This window comes from Manis javanica, chromosome 7, assembly GCF_040802235.1.
Source record: "Manis javanica isolate MJ-LG chromosome 7, MJ_LKY, whole genome shotgun sequence".
In the NCBI taxonomy this organism is placed as follows: Eukaryota; Metazoa; Chordata; class Mammalia; order Pholidota; family Manidae; genus Manis; species Manis javanica.
Genome location: NC_133162.1, coordinates 12,927,326 through 12,948,828, shown reverse-complemented (window position 1 = coordinate 12,948,828; position 21,503 = coordinate 12,927,326). Strand labels below are relative to the sequence as shown.

Sequence of the window (21,503 nt, the reverse complement as noted above, 5' to 3'; positions counted from 1 at the left end):
CGGGGAGCACAAGGGCAGGGCCTGTGTCCTCGGGCCATGAAACTCCAGGCACTCTGGGGCATTTGGAAGGTGATACCCTTCACAGCCATCTGAAAGAGCTCCCTGCCATCTGCTCTCTCCTAAGTGGCCTTCCTTCTCTCCTCCCTGCTTAATATTTAAGTTGCACACATCCTGGGACATCCTGGAGTCCCTGTGTTACTGGCCAGCTTACATATCCAACCATCTTTCTCACACATCAGGGGCAGCAATGGGAAGCACAGGGGGTGTCTGGAGGGAGTAAGGAGGTGGAGGGAGTGGGCACCCCACACATCACCCCCCTGCTCTAAGCAGCCTTCAGCTGACAAAAAGCAAATATTAATGAAACAAGGCTGGCCTCCTCTGCTAGGAGACTGAAGCAGGGACACATTTATTGTGACTTTTCAAGAAAATAGCGTCTGTTCCTCCCACCCACTAGAAAGGTCTCTAAAGCTCCAGTTATATCAGGGGCACGTCTGTTTCTCTTTTGCTAAAAAAAAATGAAGGGATTTGGAAATCAAAGGCGGCTCTTGCCCCTTGGTAGTGAGGATTATGGTGTAGATCGGCACAAACAGGCACTCTATCTGTTTAAATTGTCTCTTAACCAGCTCCCCATGCAGCATGCAGCGGAGAAGACTGCGGCGCACACGGCCTGGGGGGCTACCTCCTGAGCCCTTTTACTAAGGCACCAAGCATTCATCTAGTCTCCAGCGTCCCTTGCCCAGGGTGATGGGCTCCTGATGGCTCCAAAGACCCAGGCTCATGGCTCTTACTTTCTGGGTCCTGCACTCAAGGGCCTGGGACCCTCACATCCCTTCTCCCACCGTGGGGTGACACTGAGATGTGCCTCCCTGTCGCCTGTGTCCACATCACCAGCTTGAGGGTACCCAAGGACCTGAGAGTCAGGGACTCCAAGTGGCACCCTGCAATCAGGCTTCAGAGGTGGGAGCAGGTAGGGGTGGCGGGGCATAGAGTGGCTTCCCTGGGAAAGAGAGGTCTGTCCCTGCCGCCCAACACCCTACGGCCCTTTTCCAGTATCCTGATCCCAGGGCCAATTTCAGGGCCGGGAGGCTCAAAAAGCAGCCCCAGCCCCTCCTTGGGCCCAGATGAAAGCACTAATCCCTGACTGTTCACCTCCGTCCCTGACCCTTCACCGCGAGACCCTTAACCCCTCGCCCTGGAGCCTCTAGTTCCATCCTCTGCACCCGCGCTTCACAGGCACCCAGATCTCCAGGGCGTGAGGCCAAGTGCACGGGCGGCGAGGCGCTGCGCTGCGCCCCGAGGCTTTGGACGGGCCGGGGTGGCACGCAGGGCTGGGCAGGCCGGCGCGGCGATGGCCCCTCCCGCGGCGTGGGCGCTCCAGCGCCCCCACCCTACCCCACCCCACTCCGCGCCGGCCGTGACGTCAGAGCCGGACCCGCTAAACAGCGGCGGCTGCGGGCGCTGGGGTGGAGACTGCAACCCGGAGCCGCCCAGACGGCGGAGCCCCAGCGGCCAGGGCAGGCGGCCTCGGAGACCCCGAGGTAGGGCCGGGCACGGAGCTGGGGCAGAGCGGGGACCGGCGGGAGGCTGCGGCGCCCCCAAACACTGCGCGGGGCTCCGGGGCGGCCGGGGAACCCGGGGTGCGGGACGCGCAGTGCGCGGGGCGGCGCCTTCCGAGCGCCCAGTCGGAGAAGAGGGATTCTGGGGGCGGCGGAGAGCGGAGCAGCACCCCGCGGGCCCCAGGTTCGCGCCCCGACGGCGCTCGGCGGAGTTACCAGGGGCCCAGGTGCTCACGAGGACGCCCCCGCCGCAGGTGAGCCTAGGGCGGGCCGCCGGGTCCTTCCTCCGCTTCCCGGGCGCGCGGCGGACAGACCGCCCCTTCTGTGGCCGGGCGCACACGGAGCTCTGCGGGCCGGGGAGCCCGCGCCCGAGCCGAGCCCGGAGCCATGGCCCTGGGCGAGCTGGCGCTGTGCCGCCGGCTGCTGGACAGCCGCCACTCGCGGAAGCTCATCCTGTTCATCGTGTTCCTCGCGCTGCTGCTGGACAACATGCTGCTCACCGTGGTGGGTACGTACGACTGGGCGTTCCCCCTCCCTAGGCACCCCGTCCCCGGGCGCCCCACTTTCCCGAGCGCGTCCAGGGGAGTAAACAAATACACTTTGCAAACGCCCCACACCACCCGCCCCCACCCCAAGACGGCCGCGCCTGGGCTAGTAGGAGCCGCATTTGTGGCTTCGTCAAAAAATGTGACATCCGATAAGACCCACAACTTGTGTTTCCTCCTGATAATTTCCTGCTTCCCCTGCCCTGTTTCACCGAGATGAAAAAGATTTGTATTAAAGACTAGCAATTCCGAGAGTTGAAAATAATGTTATAATAATCATTATGCTCCCTGAAAAGGTGGGGTAATAATTGAGTGTAACATCTAAAGGAACAAGTCAACGTACCTCTCTCCAAAAATAAATAAATAAATGAATGACATTGAATATATCGTATCAGTGAATGACCTGAGATGGAAATATGTCAGGACCATTTCAAGAGCAATTTGAACAGCGTTGGTTTTAGCCTTTTTCCTGTAATTAATGGGTTTTTAAAAAACGAAATAATTGAAACCCACGGCTCTTAATTAGCCCTTTAACAGCAAAGTATTTGGCATACGTTTCCTTAAACATATCCAAATTTTTGATGAATACAATTTTTTTTTTAACCTGACCCATCAGAGTTGGGTTCCCTTTCCTCCATTTGCAGGTTTCTCTCTCTGCCAGCTTTCTGAGCAGCAAATAGGTTTTCAGCCCAGGATTATCAGATTTGGGTTCATCAGAGTTCAGTAATAAGGGCCTCACTTCTCCTTTCTGTTGAATGCTCTATTGCTACACACATGTCCAATGCTTCTATTACATTAAACAGGTTTTCTTTGCCTGTATGAACATCTCAGGAGTTCTTGATCTTCCAGGTTGTATGGAACAGTGTGCCTTCCCCTTCAATAGAAAAATGAAGTGAGTCTGTTGCAGAGTTTTCAAATTATTACTTCCTGCAGGTATATTTTTTTCTAAGACATGTAATGAAATTGAGCTGTTTCTTTGATTCATTCGTTTAAAGGTCTGAGTCTCTGAGAAGCCCTGGTTTGACCCCAGATCAGCACTGACTAGACTTCAGATCATATTTTGTTTTCCTGAAATATTCCTGCCAAGGACAAGGGTCTGGGGCTGGTCAGTTCTGAACAGTAGCTGACCCTGAGAGCGGGTGGAGCTCTCCCAGCCTCCTGGGGCTTTGTTCTCTCTAGTGAGCTGAGCAATAGGAAATTGTTCCAGTGTCAGTGTGGACACATGGCGCAGGGCTCCCACTCCTAGGGTAGACACACCATCTCTCTGGGCCTTGTTTGGCACTGATGTGACCATCGATTTGCTAGTATTTGTCCTGGGGAGGGTTTCAGTGCAACCACAACCTTCTGTCTGCTCTTGTCTGTAGTCCCCATCATCCCAAGTTACTTGTACAGCATTGAGCATGAGGAAAATGCTACAGAAACTCAGACTGCCACGCTAGGGCTCACAGCCTCCCCTTCAGGCAGCTTCCAGAGCATCTTCTCCTATTATGACAACTCCACCATGGTCACCGGGAACACCACCAGAGACCTTCGGGAGGGGCTGCTGCAGAAGGCCACCACACAGCACATGGTCACTAACGTGTCCTCTGCACCTCCTGACTGTCCCAGTGAGGACAAAGACCTCCTGAATGAAAATGTGCAGGTTGGCCTGCTGTTTGCCTCCAAAGCCACCGTCCAGCTCCTTACCAACCCATTCATAGGACTCTTGACCAACAGGTAGGTTGTATTATTTTGGCCAAAGAGTTTTATATTTAAATTGTTCCAAAGTCACTTCCCCCTGGGGTTTTGTTTCTCATGCATCTATCAGAAACTGGAAAAACAAGGGTGGGTGAGCTGGGGAAAATCTGATTTCCTTCTCCTATCATTTCTGCCCTTTGTTAATCATGGTTTCCCATTTGTTCCACCTTTTCATTGCCTCCTCTGTTGCTTAAAAAGTAAGGAGATACTAAAAAAAAAAAAAAAACCTGAAGAGGGAGAACTTGGATTCTGTCTAAATACCAGATTTCCTAAGTACATTTGTCAGCATCACCTTCGGGCAGCAAGCCCGCTGCAGCCACCGGGGCCTTCACCACTGGCTCCCACGGGCCTTGTTGCTTTCTCTCCTCTTCCACCCCTGGTTGTGCACTCCCGGAGGGAAACCCGTGCAGTTTCCTTTAGAACTGGTGCAGTAAAGGCTCAGGTAGATGGCTAGGTGGGGGACGTGGGAAAAGACCCGTTGCCCTGCTGTGCAGAAGAAACTCTTAGCTGATGCTCAGGTCATGGGCAGTAGAACAGTTCTTCTCCGGCCAGTTAGGGATCCGGGCCCATATGCACAAAAGGAGAACTGAAACTTTTCTGGATAATTCAAACTAGCCAATAGTGCCCAAACTAGTTTTATGTCCATCTGGATGTTGTGGGTATTTTTGGGCACACATTATTTTAAATGATTGTCTACATCTTCATTTTGGTGGCCATCCAACAAGTATTTGTTGTTCTGCAGCTCAGGTGGCCCAGCACTGCCTTGTGTGTGGGGGCTCAAAGCATAGGACAGGGGGCTTGCAGTGAAGGGGAAGAGGCAGTCCCTGAAGGTGTCAGCTGCAAAGGGGAGCTGGAGCAGGGTGAGCGGCGGCAGTGAGTTGCCATACCAATGGTGTAGCCCCAAAGGCAGAAGTGGAAAAAAAGGGAGAGAGGGGAGCGCCAGAGTCCTACTAGCAAACAAGCCTAGAAGCATGAACAGAGACAAGGATTAGAGATGGAAGAGAGGATGTAGGAGGGGGCCAGGGCAGGGGGCTGGACGGGGCTAGGCTGCAAGAGGCTCCAAGTGCTAGGCTGGGAGAGGAGTGAGGTTCTGTTGCAGGAGCAGTTGGGAGCCATTAGAGGTTCCAAAGCCAGGTTGAAGGTCAGGGAGCCAACCACAGTTATAAGCAGGTTATTGTAGGCTGGGAGCAGGGACATCTTTATCTTTATGCAGGCTTTGGCCTTAAGAAAGGCCAACAGGTCTGGCTTCCTAACTTGTGGGGGCCCTTTGTTTAAATGTCATTAAGCATTTCAAGACGGTGACAACAGAACATAAAACTGAGCATGGGATGCGTTCCGGGCTGGGGGTCCAGAGTGATGAGGCCTAGGGAGGTGGCCGAGGCTTGGAGGGCACAGCAGACCAAGCCCTCCTCCAGTACCAGCTGCCCTCGGACACCCAGAGGTTGCTGGTAACTGTACCTGTGGAAGTTCAAGCCCATTTTAAACTTTGCAATTTGATTTTCTATACTTAATAATGCCACAGGGTCAGTTTTAACAATCTAGCCTTCCAGTTCTGTATCAGGCAATATTATAAAGTGGCTGCATGAGATATGCTAAGCAAATTAACCCAGCAATGATGGGCTGACTGTGAGCCCACCCAGAAGCACCACTGTCAAGGTGACATTCAGCAGTTCCTCTGTTCTTAAAGAGGAAAACTAAACAGACCTCAATAGCTGCAGGGTTTTCTTTCTTTTTTCAGACTGAGAGAGCTTCTTAAAGCGCATCTGGTATAATTACAGAAAACGGCTCAGGGTTTTGTCTTCTGAGAAAGCCAACTGCTCAACTACTACATGGGAAAATTGAAGACATTATTGTAATAATGCCTTGCCAATCTGTTGAGTGTTAATTTACTAGGTGTATACAGTTGAAATACTTAGAAACTCAGCTGAAATGATGTTGAGTATTCCAAGCTTCCAAATGCACATGGCAAACGAAAAGCTTTCACGAAATCCCATCCTTGTTTTTAATGTTTTGCTTACACCACAGGGAAGACACTTGTTCAAAGCCAGTGTGACCTGTCCCTCTTAAATACTCTGAAAGCTTTGATGTTGCGGCCACCCAAGAGTCATGTTTGGGGGTCTCCCAAAAAAGTCATCTTCCAAGAGAAACCTACTTTTGTTCTGTGGTTTGTGAAATTTAGTCTGTCCTTATGATGAGTAATCCACTTGGGGACTTACCTAGAATGAAATTTTAATCCCTCTCTGGTCCCCCTAGCTACCTAGCAAATTTCAAAATCATCTTCATCTTTTAGTGTGGCCTTGTAACGTGGAAATTAGAACTTTGCTACCGATGTAGGTAGAATAATGGAGTGAACTCTGTTGTTCTAAATTATCATGGTTTGTAATTTTTCTAGTATTTCCCAAGCCTAGGACATATGAACTTGGGGACTGAACAGCATTTCTGGGTACTCCACAGCTCTGCTCAGAGAAACGACAAATACATTCCATTTCCCTCTACAGAATCTTCCCTTGTAAGCCATCGCCAAATGGTCTTTTGATGTAATTTGTGCCAATCACATCTTCAATTAACAACAAGATGTGTGACTCACATTTTCAGTGTTGTAAACAAGCCACAGTTTAAAAACAGCATTTTACAGTTGGTTAATATGTTTCTGATCAAAGAGTAGTTAAAACCTCACGTGACTCAGGTTTTCAGTGTTGTAAACAAGTGTGTTTACAGCAGCATTTACAGCTGGTTAATATGTTTCTGATTAAACAGTAGTTAAGAACATGGAGCTGAGCACTTGAAAAGACTTTAGCAAAGGCTTTTGGGCCAGTCCTAGTATTTTGTAGGCAAAGGCGTTTGCTGCTCAGGAGGGGAATTCGTTTATTTGCTGACAGCAGTGGCAGGACTAAAGCCGTGCGTACAGACTCTCCGTCCAGTGTCTTCCTCCCTTTCCAAAACACAGTTTTTACCTCTGGTTACTAGGAATCAATAATGGAAGTCAAATCTGCCTTTCTTGCACCTACCTGGCTCTCTCTGGTTGTACCTGGCTGAGCAAGGAAAGGTCCAAACAGTGACTTGTTGATGGCCATTTCTAATCAGTGGGCAGGGAGTTTAAAAAAAAAGAATAGTCTGGTGGTTTGGACATGGACCCTCCTTCACCTCCGTAGCCCCAGAAAAAATGTCTTTCTCCAGCCCCTTATGTGAGCTGGTCTAGCTTCCCAGCATCTCTGTGGCTTCTGACAGTGGGAAACAGGAAGGCCTCCCACGCCTCCCAGAGTCATGGCATAGCTTCCAAAGACAGGCTTATTGGAGCCACTCCTTTCTAAGATCTCTTGCCATAAGGGGGACCACTTTGAAGTGGGCCATCCCACATTATGGCGTCTGAACCCCCATAAGTCGAACCCGGACCCTCCTATTCATGGCCACAGTGCTGCAGCGTGAGAGGATGATTGACACAGGCTGCCTGTCTGTTGTTTTAAATATCTAATAAGAGATCTCATGCCGAATCCTGAAAATGAACATAATCCTTATGAAGCATGTACATGCTCATTTGGCTGCTAATGTGACACAAACAATTCCTGTTTCATTTACTCCTCTGGTACTATATTTTTACTAAAAAAAAAAATGTGAAAAACCAAGTAAGGGGCAAAGGACTCTTGATTTTGGCAAGTATGGTGATCAATACCCAGATAATGGTTTCCAAAGCCTGTGGGGCACCATCGTCAACTTGCTTTCTGTCTTTGAGGCTTGTGTGTCTTTACAATTTGAGTTTATCGGTTTCCTGACTGCACTTGCATGTAGAAGGGAGTAGAAGGAAAGACTGGCAATATCTGTTACCATTTGACCCAGGAAGGGAATTTTAGACAAATGTACACAGAAAAGGAATGTTCCAGGCAGGTAAACAAAGTGAAAACACCCTTACACGTCAAGAATGTGGCATCTTCGCTTCATGTGAGGCTCACATAGTAGTTGCATCGCTAAGAACCAAAAGATATTCCAAGCAAACGGGGTGGCTGGGGAGAGGGTTCAGTCTGGGTGCTGGGGGCCAGCTCCCCTGGCTTCCTTCTTAGCTTGTCATTGTCTCAGTGGTCTGCTTTATATCAAGCCAGTGTCAGTGGCTTAATTTATTTCCATAGTTACCTAGCATATTTGAAAGCCAGTTATTTTCTCTCACAAATCTTAGCTAACATCTGAATGACAAGGAGGAAGCCACAGGGCATGAAATCTCTACAGAATCTACTGTGGTTATTTTTTTCTCAAGCTTCAGCGGGTTGGGCTTTGTAGGAATAAGCAGTGACCTTTTCAGCTTCTCTGGGAACAGGGAAACCAGCTCTTGTGGAAAGGGGTCACTCGTCCTAGATGAGGCTGGGATGGTGTGACACAGTCTTCACTTGTGAAATTAGAAGAAACTGGCTGTGGAAATGGTCATGTCTCCTGGGAGCAAAGTCCCTACTCGAGCTGTGTGTCAGGGAACAGGGGTCACACCCAGGAAAGTAAGAAATCCATTGGTTACATGATGCCCTGCATGCAGCTGACTGCTGAAGAATACAGATATAAGGGCTAAGCCTATGCATTTTGTTTTATTTATGAAATGATCAACAACAAACTTCCTAGTATATTCTGGTAAATTAAAAATATTCCATTCACCGATGTTCACTTATTGTGTCACTTTTTAGGGATGTGTTGAGATAATTGAAAAAGGAGATGTCACCTCTTACCTGCTGAAAGTTTGTACCCTACTGGATCCGTTGTTCTGTTCCTTGCTTTCATCATTTACTAGGCAGAGGGAACAGGTCTTAACAAGCTTGGAGGTGGAGCTTGCATTCATCTCTGTGGCAAAGATAAATGAGCTATTAGCATTAAAGAGAAAGTATGGCTTGGTGGTGGGGGTCAGTGATGATTTAGGGACACAGGGGTTTCTCCACTGACTTTGTAGGTAAATATAATGAACATAACTTTTACGGCTTTGCACTTTTTTCTAGGGATTCAATATATGATTTTCTAAATCTTATTCTAATTGGATTAACTGTTCCCTGATGTTCTTTGGAGGAGGACCATGGGCCGGGATGACTCACAAGAGGATGATAATGGGTGGTTAAAGGTTTGCCACCCCATATCTAGCTCTGCTTAGCAATACTTTAAGTGAGATGGCATTGTATTGAGATAAGAGGCCGACTCAGACTGTTGGGCAGGAGAAAGGGTGTTGGTGACCTGCCCACCACTCAGTGACCCTGAGCATGGAACATCCTCCTCCTGAGGTGGGTGTTCAGGAGCCAGAAGCTGCCCTTGTGCCGTCCTTGCCTGCCATGGGGCTGAGCCCCAGGGGAAGGTGCTGCCCAGGGGTGTGGCGGGCACTGGAAAGTGCAGGGCACCCAGGTGTCTGGTAATGCGGAGGAAGCTGCATGAGCCCAGTGGTATCCAAAGCGATGGGCTTGCCCTGCAACCATGGCTGAGCCTCTTCATCTCTCAGCCTCAGCTCCTTCGTCCAGCATGAGGGTTCGGACTGGCTAGCTTTGCCATTTGGTTATTCTATATATGTTTTTTTCCAAATCTCAAAGGAATTAAACTGTGGCTGCATTGCTTTTAAAGAAAACACAGCACTTGGGTTTGATCCAAAAAGAATTTTCCATAAGCACACAGCCCTCTGGGTATGGAGCCCTCTGGCTTTAAATGAAATTGTAGACCATTCATTGCACTCACCCCATGTGAACCTCTGTTCCTGTGACTGGCATCCCTGCCAAGGTGTGCGCTATGTTCATGTTCAGCACTGAGGATATGCCCATTACCCTGAATTTAGGGAAAGTTAAATTTCCTGAGTCTCAGTGCAGCCATCTGAAAAATAGGGATAAAGCCACTACCTCATGGAGGTGCCATGAGAATTGCAGGTGTCCCTGCATACTAGTTTCCTACTGACAATCTCAGGGAAAGCCAGAGCCTCTTGGCAAGAAGAGACCCACCCCAGCTGTGTCCTACCAGGTGACCTTGGCCAGTGGCTGGACTGCAGACTGGGCACAGTGTTGCTGGTATTCTAAGAGCTTGGTAAATGCATTGTTTTCCAAGTAGTATGTTGAAAGGGGTGAGATGCCTATGCTTATTCCAAGATAGCTACAAGTTTGTCATATGTCTGTTCTTCCCCTACATGTATGTGCCATAGTTGCTGAGAAAAATAAACTGCCTGTGGCTTCTCTTTTCTGGGCCTTCTGGAAGTTTCCCTATTCAGTATCCAGCAGTGCTGTGCAGGACCTGGTGTTGTGAATGGATTTCTTTTGCCTAAATGAAGGAAAAGCACAGAGCAGTCAGCTCCAAGCTAGTTGAGACAAGAGAAGCTGCCATTTGAGGGCTGTCTTAGAGCCCCAGTATCTTTCCTGGCTTACCTGGTTGGCTTTGAGTCCCACGTGAATTACAAGCTCATCTCAGGTCACAGAAGAGGAATCTTTGCCTGGGTTTGTGGGAAAGCGACTGCCTGCAGAGTCTCATGATTTTGAGATGCTGTCTGTATCTTTGGTTCTTGATTTCTGGAGGCACTTGAAGCAGTTTAAAAACAAAGAGAATGACCGGGATGTAAAAGTTCTACTGAAAGCCACCAGGACTGCACAGAGGGGCCCCAAGTGAAATTAACCCTAGGACTTTTGACATGTTAATTTTTTGTACCTTACTTTCCTCATCTGTAAAATGGGGATGTGGTTGTGTGCCCTCATGAAGTCATTGAGCTGATGGATGGAAGTGCTTGGAGAATTGAGTGTAACTTTCAATGAAGGTATTGTTATTGTGGTTTTTTAAAATTCAAGCCTGGAATACCAGAGCCCTTTCAGGCTGAACTACGGGGATTCAGGACTCGTGGTTCTCACTTCTCTCTCTCCAGGATCCAGAGGGTCTAGGGCTGCAGGGAGACAAAACCTGGAGATAATCAGAAGTGCTCTGGGTTGACGCAGCCCTCCTAGAGGGCAATAGCTCAGCCAGCGTCATGGGGGCAGGAAGCTGCCTTTATTCTCATGTCCCATCCCTATGACAGGGACCAATCTGTCTCTTTAAGCTGCAGAAACAGGAAAGAAGGTTCAGAGGAGGGAGGAAATGCAATTTTTGAGCTACATTCTATGTTATAGGTACCCTGGTCATAGTTCACCATTTGATCTCATTTTATACTCACTCCAATTCTGGGAGGTGGGCAGTGATCTCTCTGGGGGGTGAAGGAGAAACTTGCTCAGATTAAGGGCAGGGCTGGGTGTTCAGTCAGAAGGCCAGGGTCTTCCCACCACCCCTGTCTGCTTGGCGACAGACCCATGTATGGACAGTGGCCTTAGCATATTGAATTTTTGCACAGAAAAAGGGGTCTCTCTAGGCTGGCCTCATTGGGGTCAACAAGACAAACTCGAAATCTTGCTTCCTAATGTGTCTTAGATGTAGTGTAGTGGGCTCTGCTGCCGGTTCAGTCACTGGATGACCTTTTACTAGAATCACTGGATTGCAGTTGTCCCTTTGGGGAAGCTCTTGCAAAGACTATAATTAAAGAAATAATCTTTAAAAAATGATAGAAACAGGGACCATGCGTCTTGGATGTGTTCTGGGTTGTTTGCCAATATTGTGTTAACATTTATTGCAGGGAAATTTCCTTTCAGAATGGCAATCCATAATTGTATTCACTTTCTAAGACAGTCAAACACCAAAAGGTCATGTAGGAAGCACCAACTATATGAATTTTTTAGAAAAGCTGGCCAAATACTAATCCGCCTAATCCCAAAGGGTAATCGAGAGACACGCAGCAGAAAGCCTTGCGAAAATAGAAAGCAGTCACCAGATTCTCCGCGTGGTTCTGTTTTGCAGAATCGGCTATCCAATTCCAATGTTTACAGGATTCTGCATCATGTTTATCTCGACAATTAGTAAGTGTCTGATGTTTTCCTTCTGCATGTAGATCGTGGGGTGGGCTCTAATGACCCGGAGCTGGCAATGGAGAATACAGTCTGAGCGGGGGTTGGGCGGGGGAGGGGTTGTGTATTGGCAACAACTGACAGGAAGGAGTCTACAGAGATCTTCATGGTTAATATGGAAATGCACCACTGAGTGAAAGGAGGGCTTCAGGAATGCCCCGGGTTCAGTCACAGCGGCAGCAGGCCTGCACTCATGCGGCCCGGGCCCTCTTCTCTCCGCAGTGTTTGCCTTCTCCAGCAGTTACGCGTTCCTGCTGATCGCCAGGTCACTGCAGGGCATCGGTTCCTCCTGCTCGTCCGTGGCTGGTAGGTGTGGAAATACCCGAGTTAAGTCAGTCTGCTGGGGAATTCGGTCTGTCGGAGCAGCTGCCAGCATTACCCTGGCCGGTTACACAGTAAGATGGAATAATTTAGGGAATCCGGGGATTGTTGATGGTCGCTGGTGGTGGGTTCTCGGAGCAGGTGCCACCTTGGATTCTGCTTGGTCTTGTATTTTTGTTCATTTGACAGGTTTGGAAGATCATGGGCCTTGGCTGGGGAGGGAAGATGGGTCCTGCATTATTCCTTTGGTGCTCCTGGAGCTTGGCTCTCCACTGTTTCTTTTCCTGTTTAGGGATGGGCATGCTGGCCAGCGTGTACACGGATGACCAAGAGCGAGGCCATGCCATGGGGATCGCCCTGGGAGGCCTGGCCATGGGGGTCTTAGGTGGGTGAGGTCCGCCGTGCAGGCGAACTGGGGGGAGGAGCCAGTTTGGAGAGGGATTGTCTTCCCTGTGTCCACTTCATGCCCACACACCCCTCAGCTCTCCCCCTAATGTCACCTGCTTTCATGGAGCCTTTGAAAAGTGGTGGGACCTTTCTGATGGGGGAGGAGGTGGGCCCCGCCTGTACCCCCCGACGTGCTGGGTGACCCTGGACAGACAAACCCAGGCCTCCCCAGGCCCAGATGTAAAATGAAGGCTTAAACAGGATGGTCTGCCAAAATGTCCCTCTCAAACATTCTCTGAGCTGCCGTAACACCCAGGCACCTTCCCTCGTGCGGGTTGGCCCCCCACCGCCCTGCTCACTTCCCGGCCAGGGGGCAGATATCTTGCCGAGAGGAGACTCCGGTGCTCTCCCTTCTGCGTTCCAGCCCTGGCCTTCGTCTGGGAGCCCTCACCTGCTGTCTGGGCCAGCTGGTTGGGAATGAAGTCCTCACTGACCCGTTTTCCTGCACTCCATGTGCAGTTCTGGGGCCTGGGTCCTATTTCTCTCTGATTCTTACTTCTGGGGTGACCCGTAGGGACTCTTAACCATGTCTCTGGGTGTAAAATGGCCTGGAGGTGCCAGGGTGACTTAGCACTACTGCATAGAATGGCTATCCCAACAAAGTAGAGAAATGTGAGAAACACCTGAGCACCTCCAGTGGGGAGAGGCCACTTAGTCCTGAGGCCTGGTACTGGCCCTTCTGTCTCTGCCGTGCAGTGGGCCCCCCCTTTGGGAGTGTGCTGTATGAGTTCGTTGGGAAGACAGCTCCGTTCCTGGTGCTCGCTGCCCTGGTGCTTTTGGATGGAGGTGAGTGTCCACGTGGGCACCTGGGCTGTGGCCTCAGCTGGGGCCTCAGCATCCATGCCGGCAGGTGTTCAAGGCCTTTTTTCTGTCTTGCAGCCATTCAGCTCTTTGTGCTCCAGCCATCCCGCATACAGCCCGAGGTAAGCCATGGGAGAGGAGGGAGCTTGCTCGGTGGCCATGTGGACTCTTCTAATCCCTGTTTTTCGCTGGACAGAGCCAGAAGGGGACGCCGCTCACCACCCTGCTGAAGGACCCATACATCCTCATTGCTGCAGGTGGGGCTCCTTCCAGGATTCTGGTTCTTCTTAGCCAAGGGTTGTTGAGGTGGGTGGTGAGGGGCAACGTTCATTTTGCTGCTGGAAGCCCTGGGCTGTAGAAAAACATAAAGACAAAGAGGTTACCTGTCGTGAGAAATGGTTTCCTTCCTTTGGTAGTTTCTGACTCTCAATCATCCCTTTGTTGTATTTCATTTGGGACAAAGCAGTCCGGGTCACGGAGATGCCCCACCGCAGAGGTTTGTTCCGGGCTGAGCTTGCCCTCTGTGTTTGTATCAGAGGCCACCAATGTTTGGTCTTGAACTTCTGGGAAGATCCGTGGCCTCACTGCCGGCATCTTAGCTGGGCAGGCTGAGTCACCTTGGCGTGTATGAATAGGGACTGACAGCAGAGGGCCAGGGGCTGGCAGGGGCCTCCTTTCCTGTGGAGAGGGCATTTTCTGCAGCAGCAGAAAGGCCAGCTGGAAAATACCCTTCGGCTAAAGGAGTCATTCTTTTGGGTTCTTGGCCTAGATGGGCTCCAAGGGAGCCCTGAGGTCCTGTAGTCCTTGGGGAGGGTAATGGGCTACGTTCATCCCAGGGACTGGCACCCCCAACACGGTTCCAGAGTCATAGGCCTGGGGCTGCCCAACAGGACCAGCCTTGTGCTGCCTGGGCCCGGAGGCTGTGGTCAAGCTGGGAGAGGGCAGCCCTGAAGTGTGGCATCAGACCCAGCTAGGGTTAGATTTGTCTAAGCGGGGTCACCGACCCTAGGAGGGCGGGCGAGCCTGAGGGAGCTGGGCTCATGGGCCGCCTGAGAGCATTCAGATTCACTCCTCCAAAACCAAGGCTGGTTTTGTTTAAGCCTCTGCTCAGCAGCTGGATCTGCCCAGGAAAGCCCCTGTGTAGCCCTGGTCTAGACTCCTGCCTGTTGGCCAAAGGATTGTAAACCCCCTTCATGCAGGGGACCTCTCTGTGCCCCCAGCGAGATGCAAGGAGCCTCCCAGAGCCTCCCAGAGCCTTCCAGAGCTGTGTGAGGTGGGTGTGAGGAGCGGTGCAGTGAGAGATGCGCCTCCCTGCCCCACAGGGCAGACATTTGGGCAAGCTGGGCAGCCTGGCCCCCCTGCTCAGGCTTTCTTGGACCCTAACTCTCTTACCCTGACTCCTGGGGGGAAATATGAAGACCCACCCAGCCCTGAAGGCCAGGCCATCAGCAGTTCCAGGTAGCCTCCACTTGGAGAGTTGGGGACCAGGCAGTGTCTCATTTGTTCTGGTGGGACCGTAATTTATGAAGGTGACTGAGTGATGACATGAAGGTGTCAATGCTTTGGAAAGATTTTGTTATATTTCCCAAGAAAAGGGGCACGCCACGTCACCCAGGGCCCCATGGAGAAGCACCAGGTTTGGTCAGGAGGCAGAAAGGGGCTGGGGGAAGGCTTAGGCCAGAGTCTTTGTTGGGGTTTCCACGGAAAGGCCAGGCGGGGCAGAATGAACAGCTGAGGACCGGCTAGTTTAAGGAATTCCGGCAGGCTTGGGGCCTGAGGCTTGTGCCCCTTGCTAGTACCTGGCTCTGTATGGACCCAGAGCTGACGGGTACTGGGTGGCACTGAGAGTTAGAGAAGGAGGGAGTCCAGAGTACAGGCCCTTGATCGCAGGGGAAGCGTAAGCCACCTTGGCTGTTGTTTGGCCCTAATTAATAGATGGCAAATAGACAAACTCCAGAGTTAAGAAAACAGCAGGTGGGTAAGGGGACCCCAGGCATTTCAGCGCCATTTCTCTATTCTACCTTTAAATGTCACAGGGAATGAAGAGACCTTTCTTCACTACATGGGCCCCTTAATTATGACTCACTATGTTCTTCAAATTGGGATTCTAGCAAATTCGAGGTTCCAGAGAGCACAGCACAGGAAGCTCCCAGATCAATGGAGAACAACTGTGTGTCATTTTCCAGATAGTTCTCCTTTTACTGAGGGTTTTGGTTAACAGAGTGATCATGGATATTTGCGAAGATGCCCTATATGTATAGTTGATTTAAAAAAATCCCTCAACAGAACATCTGTGCTGAATGCCCTGGATCTGGGGGCATCCCAGGGCATCATCAGAATGTGTGTTCACAGCACAGTAAGACAGAGGGGCGGGAGCCTCACCCAGTCTGTGTGCAGCCTGGAAGTGGCCTGTGTGGCTGGGTGGCCCAGAGAAAGTTACTTTATTAATAAACTGGAAAGGTTAAACCAAACGATCCTAAGACTCCCTCTAGTTCCAAACTTTATGACTCTGGGGTTCTGGTGGTTCAAATAATACTAAGAACAATAATCACAAAGAAAACCCCAACCCTCCTCACAGCCCCCTTGACCTGTTATTAATCTTTTTCTTACAGAAGTAGAAGCTCTGTGTGTCTGAGCTGATTGTTCTGGCTGTGAGCACTTGGGGTTTAGCTGTGTTTGACAATGGTAGGGGACACTCGAGACCCAAACCAAAAGCACACTAACCCTCTGCCTCCCTTGAAGGGTCCATCTGCTTTGCAAACATGGGGATTGCCATGCTGGAGCCAGCCCTGCCCATCTGGATGATGGAGACCATGTGTTCCCGCAAGTGGCAGCTGGGTAAGGACTGGGGCAGGTGCTTCTGATTCTAGAACTTTTGTTCCCAGGATGGGGTATGTCTTTGGAGACTTGCCAAGGTGTAGGTATTGGGATGATAAAGTGATCATTTCTGTTTGACACTTCAAGGGTCAATGGTGAGCGTAGCAATGAGCTTTGGGGTCTATTTTGGCTCCAGTTTTCCTATCATTCCTCAGGGATGCAGAATTAGCTGTCTAGGCTTCAGACCTGGACAGCAATGAGAAAGGAAAAACGCAGTCAACATCTCCCCATGTTTCTGAACTGGACTAGTTACATCAAGTATCTGTGGATAGCAATTACCTTTATGTGAAAGAGGCTAACAACAAACTTAGTTTTTAAGAGAATGCGTTTTTTAAAGTATTTTTCATTTAGAAAATGGTACATGCTTATTATAAACAAAGGAAAGTATACAGATTGAGGAAGTAAACATTTAAAAACTCTCATGCTCATCTTTTCTCCTCTCCCAGCCCAGTCCTCTCTGATATTCATTGTTAACAGTTCTGTGTGTCTTTTTCCAGATGGTTCTGCATTTATCATTCTGTGAGAAAGGCTTGAAAACCCAACAAGTGGAAACATGCTATTTACATCATTGTGTAACCTCTTGATTTTCTGTGTTTCCATGTCAGAATGGGTAGATCTACTTTTCAAAATTAATTAAATTTTAAGTATTTTTATCAAAGTTACATTTAATTTTTAACTTAAACAGCATCATAAGAATCATAATGGAAAAAAAGAAGTTCTTGCCTCTTACCTCCCACCTCCAGCACCCTTCCTCAGACTTGATCACCTTCAATTCTTTGTTATTTTTCTGCTAATCTTTTTATGTCTCTAAATAATATGTTTAATTTAAAATTTTCCCATTTCCAATATTGGCCACCAGCTTCCTAATGTAGTAGCTGAGGATTTAATGCCACTAGGACTCCACCTGAAAATGTCAGACAGCTCACATGACTTTTCACCTGTTTTCCTAAACCTCTTTTACTGGGGGTCTGGTTGGTTGGAGGTTGGACCTGTACATTTTATCTTTTCAATTTCTTATCTGGCCTTTTCTTAGTTTCATTGATTTCGCCATTTTCTAAAATGTCTGTTGAATTTTTATCATTGCTGTCATCATATCTCAAATTTCAAGAGCCCCTTCCTATTTACTGCGAGTGGTTTTGTATGTTTCTGGAGGGGGCCTGGGGGTTGTTGAAATAACACCCTCCCACACTTAGTAGGAAGACTCCGGTTCACTCCCCGTTTCAGCCTCTCCGTCCTCCCTGGTCTTCACGCTACCTTTGGTGCCTGGGCCTTTTTAGTTTAGTTTCTGTAAGGAAACTCTTCTGCAGGGGTGAGCAACCGAGGGCTGGGGGTGCAGTTGCCTGTCAGCGCTCTTCCCTGTTGACAGCCTCAGCCCTCAGCCTGACATCCCGCAGACTTGCAGCCTTCAGTCCCCAGACCTTCTGGGGTGTGAGGCACAGAAGGTCTTGCCTCCTGCTGCCCCGTCCATGTGCAGGCGTCCCCACTGTGTCCCCGCTGCTCTCCCTTGCCTTGCTCCTCCCTCCCTCTTACTGCTTTTGCTCTCATTTTGTCATCTTTGATACAGAGGAGAGGGTCTACAGTTTTCTTCTTTTATTAAAATTTAAGTGAAATGTGAGGTGGGAATGGAGAAAAACCTGTAGATTCAATCCACCTTGTTGAACTGGAAGCATTAGATTACTGCACATTGTTCTACTTATAGGTTATACCACACACTTTCAACCAGTCCCTATTAATGGACATTTGGGTTAGTTCCGGTTTTTGCCATTAGAAACCACACTGCAGTGAAATGCCCTTTACATGTATTCCCATTCATGTTCAGAAGTATATCTGTAGGGCAAATTCCTAAAATTTAAGTGGGTGTTTGGTATTTGGTAGCATTGCACCAATACAGCTATTATTGGTCTCTCAGTCTTTCCCAACTGAGTGTGGGAAAGGGAGTCTCATTTTGATTTATTTTTATAAGTTATTTATGAGTGAAATTGAGCATCTTTTCATATGTTTATTAGCCATAACTATTTCCTGTACTATGAATTTCTTACTAATATGCTTGGCCCATTTTTTTTCTATGGAGTTCTTCTCTTGTTGATTTTAAGTGTTCTTTGTATATTAAGGCATTAATCATTTATCAGATGTTCTGCAACTATTGTTGTTGCTTTATGTCTTTTGATTTTTTTTTTTTGCTACTCAGAATACCAAAATGCCACTGGCCAGGATTAGTGGTCTTCCTTTATGTCACTGTCCTATCAGGTCAAGCTCAGGAAGGCCTTTCCCATGCCAAGATTACTTTTTCACCTGTGTTCTCATTTTAAGAAATTTCTGATTTGTTGTTTACATTAAAATCTTGGATTTACATGAAGTTATTTTTGTTCTAAGGCATACGGCAGGGATCTGGGTTCTGTATGCTAAGCCACTTGTCCTCAGACCTGTAGTCCTCCGAGTCCATCTGATTTTCCCCACCTCCATCATGCTTGGGGTGACTGTGTGCGCTTGAGTCTATTTCTGGGTTTTTCTTTTCTGGTCCATTTGTCTGCTTGCATTCCTGGGTTGATACCCTCCTGTTCACTTAGTGTCACGTTAGAACAATGTTGTTTAATATCTGGGAAGCTAGTCCCTGCACACACACCTTATTCTTTGAGAATTTATTGATTATGCTTCCTAGAGATTTATTTTCTTTTCATAGTTCTTTCAACTTACATATTGATGTCTTCAGATGGAGACTCTCAGTTCTGAATTAAGCTGCCATTCTTAGTGCGCCATCCTTCCTTGGGCAGCGTTATAGTCCCTGTGTGGTGGCGTGTTTCCGACGCAGCCTCCGAGTTCGGACTTGTCCTCTTAGTCCTGCCTCGGTGTGGTTGGCCTGGCCTGGACCCCAGTCCTTTTGGGTCTGCGTGGAATTGCTCTGCTCTTTCACCAAGTAATCCTTCATTAAAAGCCCCTGATGGTGGTTGGGGATAAAGGGTATGAGTTTTCTTTCTGGGGAGATGAAGCATTCTGGAATTAGATAGTGGTGATGGATGCACAGCCCCGTGAATGTACGAAAAGCCACTGGGCAGTGCTAAAGACCTCAAAAGGCCCAATTCTATGTTTTGTGAATTAGGTCACAAAACAAAAAGCAAGAACAAGTCCCATACAACGAAAGTCATTCAGGGGAGGAGGGAAGATTCTTGGAACTAAACCAAGGCTAGTTCTTAGAGAATTTAGCTCTGAGCCTCCTCTCAGTGGGGACAACAGAGGCAACCCACAGGCTCTCAAACTCCTAAAGAAAGCACACCAAGTGGCAGGGGGACGGACTTTCTCCAGCCCTGAGTTAGCGGGAGAGGAGATGCTCTTAGCCCTGCAGAAGCTGTTTTTCCAGACTTTCTTTCCTGCTGGCCCCTGTGGTGGTTGGGGCTTTGAGATGTTTTCAGGAGGTGCCTGGTCCCAATGTGCTACAAGGGAGCTCCTGGGCTGAGACATGCCTCTGGCATTTCTGGTGTCTGCACAGTGCTAACTGCATGCGTCCTGGTGTGTGCAGGGCACTGAAAGTTATCTTTTTCTTCCTCTCCAGACATAGCCTGAGGCTTTCTTTGTAAGTCTTCACAGCCATTCAGAGACTGTGGGCCATCTGGGTTAGAGAGGAGGCCTCAGGCTGCCTAGATTTCCTCAGATCATCTTCTGGGGCTTATCACCCCAGCCAGGTGTTAACCCAACCCCCTAACCACACTACTGGTGAGGACGTCCTTCCTTACCTCAAAGGCAGACTGGTGTTTCTTCAAGAGAATCACATTTCTATACCTATTTGCTGTGTTATCTCCAGTGTGGGGGTGACCCCCCACCTTCTGTGGTCTCTGCAGCCCAGGGCCCACCTCCCCTGGAAGGCCCCAGAGGCTTCCTGCTCGGGGTCCGGCGTGAGCTCTGTCCAGTACAGCAGGAAGAGGGAGGCCGTCTGCCCCTGTGCTTCCCTGATTGCTTCTGGAGAAAAACCATAAAATTTGACATCAAAGCAGAACAGCCTCCTTTGCTTTGGGTGACATGTGATTGCTCTTGTTGAACGCACCATAACTATTAGGGGAGGTGGAGGATGGCCCATCATATTACAGAGGGCTTCCTTGTAAGCCCATCTCCCCAAACTCACTGTGCTGCCACCTGGGGGGAGGGGATCCCTGCATTCGGGTTTGTGGAGAGAGAATCAAGTCTCTCTTTACTGCAAGTCCTGGGTCACATGACCTCTCCATGATGCCTGGAGGCACAGGGACTCAGAGTTCCTGGTAAGGCCTGCAAACCCCAAAAGGGAGGCTTCAACTCTGGGGGAACAGGCCCCCAACAAGAGTGAAGCAACACTCTTTCTTCTGGGGATGTGGTAACACCGTGCAGGTGGAGGACAGGACACTACCTGCTTGGCAGGGGACCATTCTGTTCCTGGCCAGCTGTGACCCGGGGCATGTCCTGTGTCAGCCTGGCTGGGTATCAAAAGACAAGATGTGATTGCGGGATGTCAGGCCTTCAGCCCTCAAGCTCCCCTAGGACAGGACACACAGGGACCATTGTCCCATGTGGGTTCCTGGCCAGCCCTGGTGGGGCTTTATCCAGAACTGGGAGGAGCCCAGGGACTTCCCACAGTCACCACTGGGCTGTGTGTCTGGCATCAGCTCCCATTTGCAGGTGATATGAATTTGGTGGGGGATAGTCATCTAGTTTATTGCAGATTCTAAAAGCTTCCCAGAGGCAGAAACAAGGCCTGAAGAAGATAGGGTGAAATGGCTCTGGTGAGGATGTACAGCTCTGCCCTAGGATTGAAAATGGCTGGGTGAAGATGAGGTGGGGACTGTGGTAGAAGCACCGGTCTGGCCCTCCAAGTCCCGTGAGGTTCAGTGGGAACTGGGGCTCCAGAGATGCTGGCTCGGGTGTGGGTTGTCCTGGGAGCAGAGGTGTGGCTGACGGGCCAGACTAGAGCAAGTCCTTCAGTCATTCGACCCTTTCCTTCCAGAAGCCAGTAGTCACGTGCTCTGCACCCAGTATGGAGCTGGAGCGGGCCCCTTCTGGGCACCATGTTTCAAGACAGAAATAACTTGAACTTGTACAGAGGGGTGACGGTAGTCGCCTTATCACTGGGGAACTCCCAGGCCCTGGCAGTGTTTCACAGCTTGGAAAAAGCCAAGCTGTGAGTGGGATGCGTCTTGCTCTTGTCATGCTGGTTGCTGGGCTAGGGGAGGGGGTTGAAGCCAGCTGCTCTTGGCTGCTAAATGCAAACCAGGATTAGTGGGAGGCAGTGATGGGGAGGCCTAGAGCTTTGTGTAAACACCTGCCCTGTAGGAGGGGCCATCCCC

At 49.5% G+C, this 21,503-nt stretch overlaps 1 protein-coding gene across 4 annotated transcripts in view; it reads left to right on the top strand.

Annotated features, from left to right (window-relative positions):
* The first annotated feature begins 1,811 nt into the window (after window positions 1-1,811).
* SLC18A2 (solute carrier family 18 member A2) overlaps window positions 1,812-21,503 on the top strand; it is a 31,787-nt gene continuing 12,095 nt past the window's right edge. For 2 of the 4 annotated variants that reach the window (XM_073240331.1, XM_037011095.2), the window contains exons 1-9: window positions 1,812-2,064; window positions 3,466-3,817; window positions 11,645-11,703; window positions 11,974-12,057; window positions 12,365-12,457; window positions 13,216-13,305; window positions 13,399-13,442; window positions 13,517-13,577; window positions 16,063-16,158. In XM_073240331.1, the coding sequence (XP_073096432.1) occupies window positions 1,944-2,064; window positions 3,466-3,817; window positions 11,645-11,703; window positions 11,974-12,057; window positions 12,365-12,457; window positions 13,216-13,305; window positions 13,399-13,442; window positions 13,517-13,577; window positions 16,063-16,158 (1,000 nt within the window). In that variant the 5' untranslated portion in view covers window positions 1,812-1,943. The remainder of the gene's footprint in view (window positions 2,065-3,465; window positions 3,818-11,644; window positions 11,704-11,973; window positions 12,058-12,364; window positions 12,458-13,215; window positions 13,306-13,398; window positions 13,443-13,516; window positions 13,578-16,062; window positions 16,159-21,503) is intronic. The other 2 variants (XM_073240329.1, XM_073240330.1) reach the window with 2 other exon arrangements.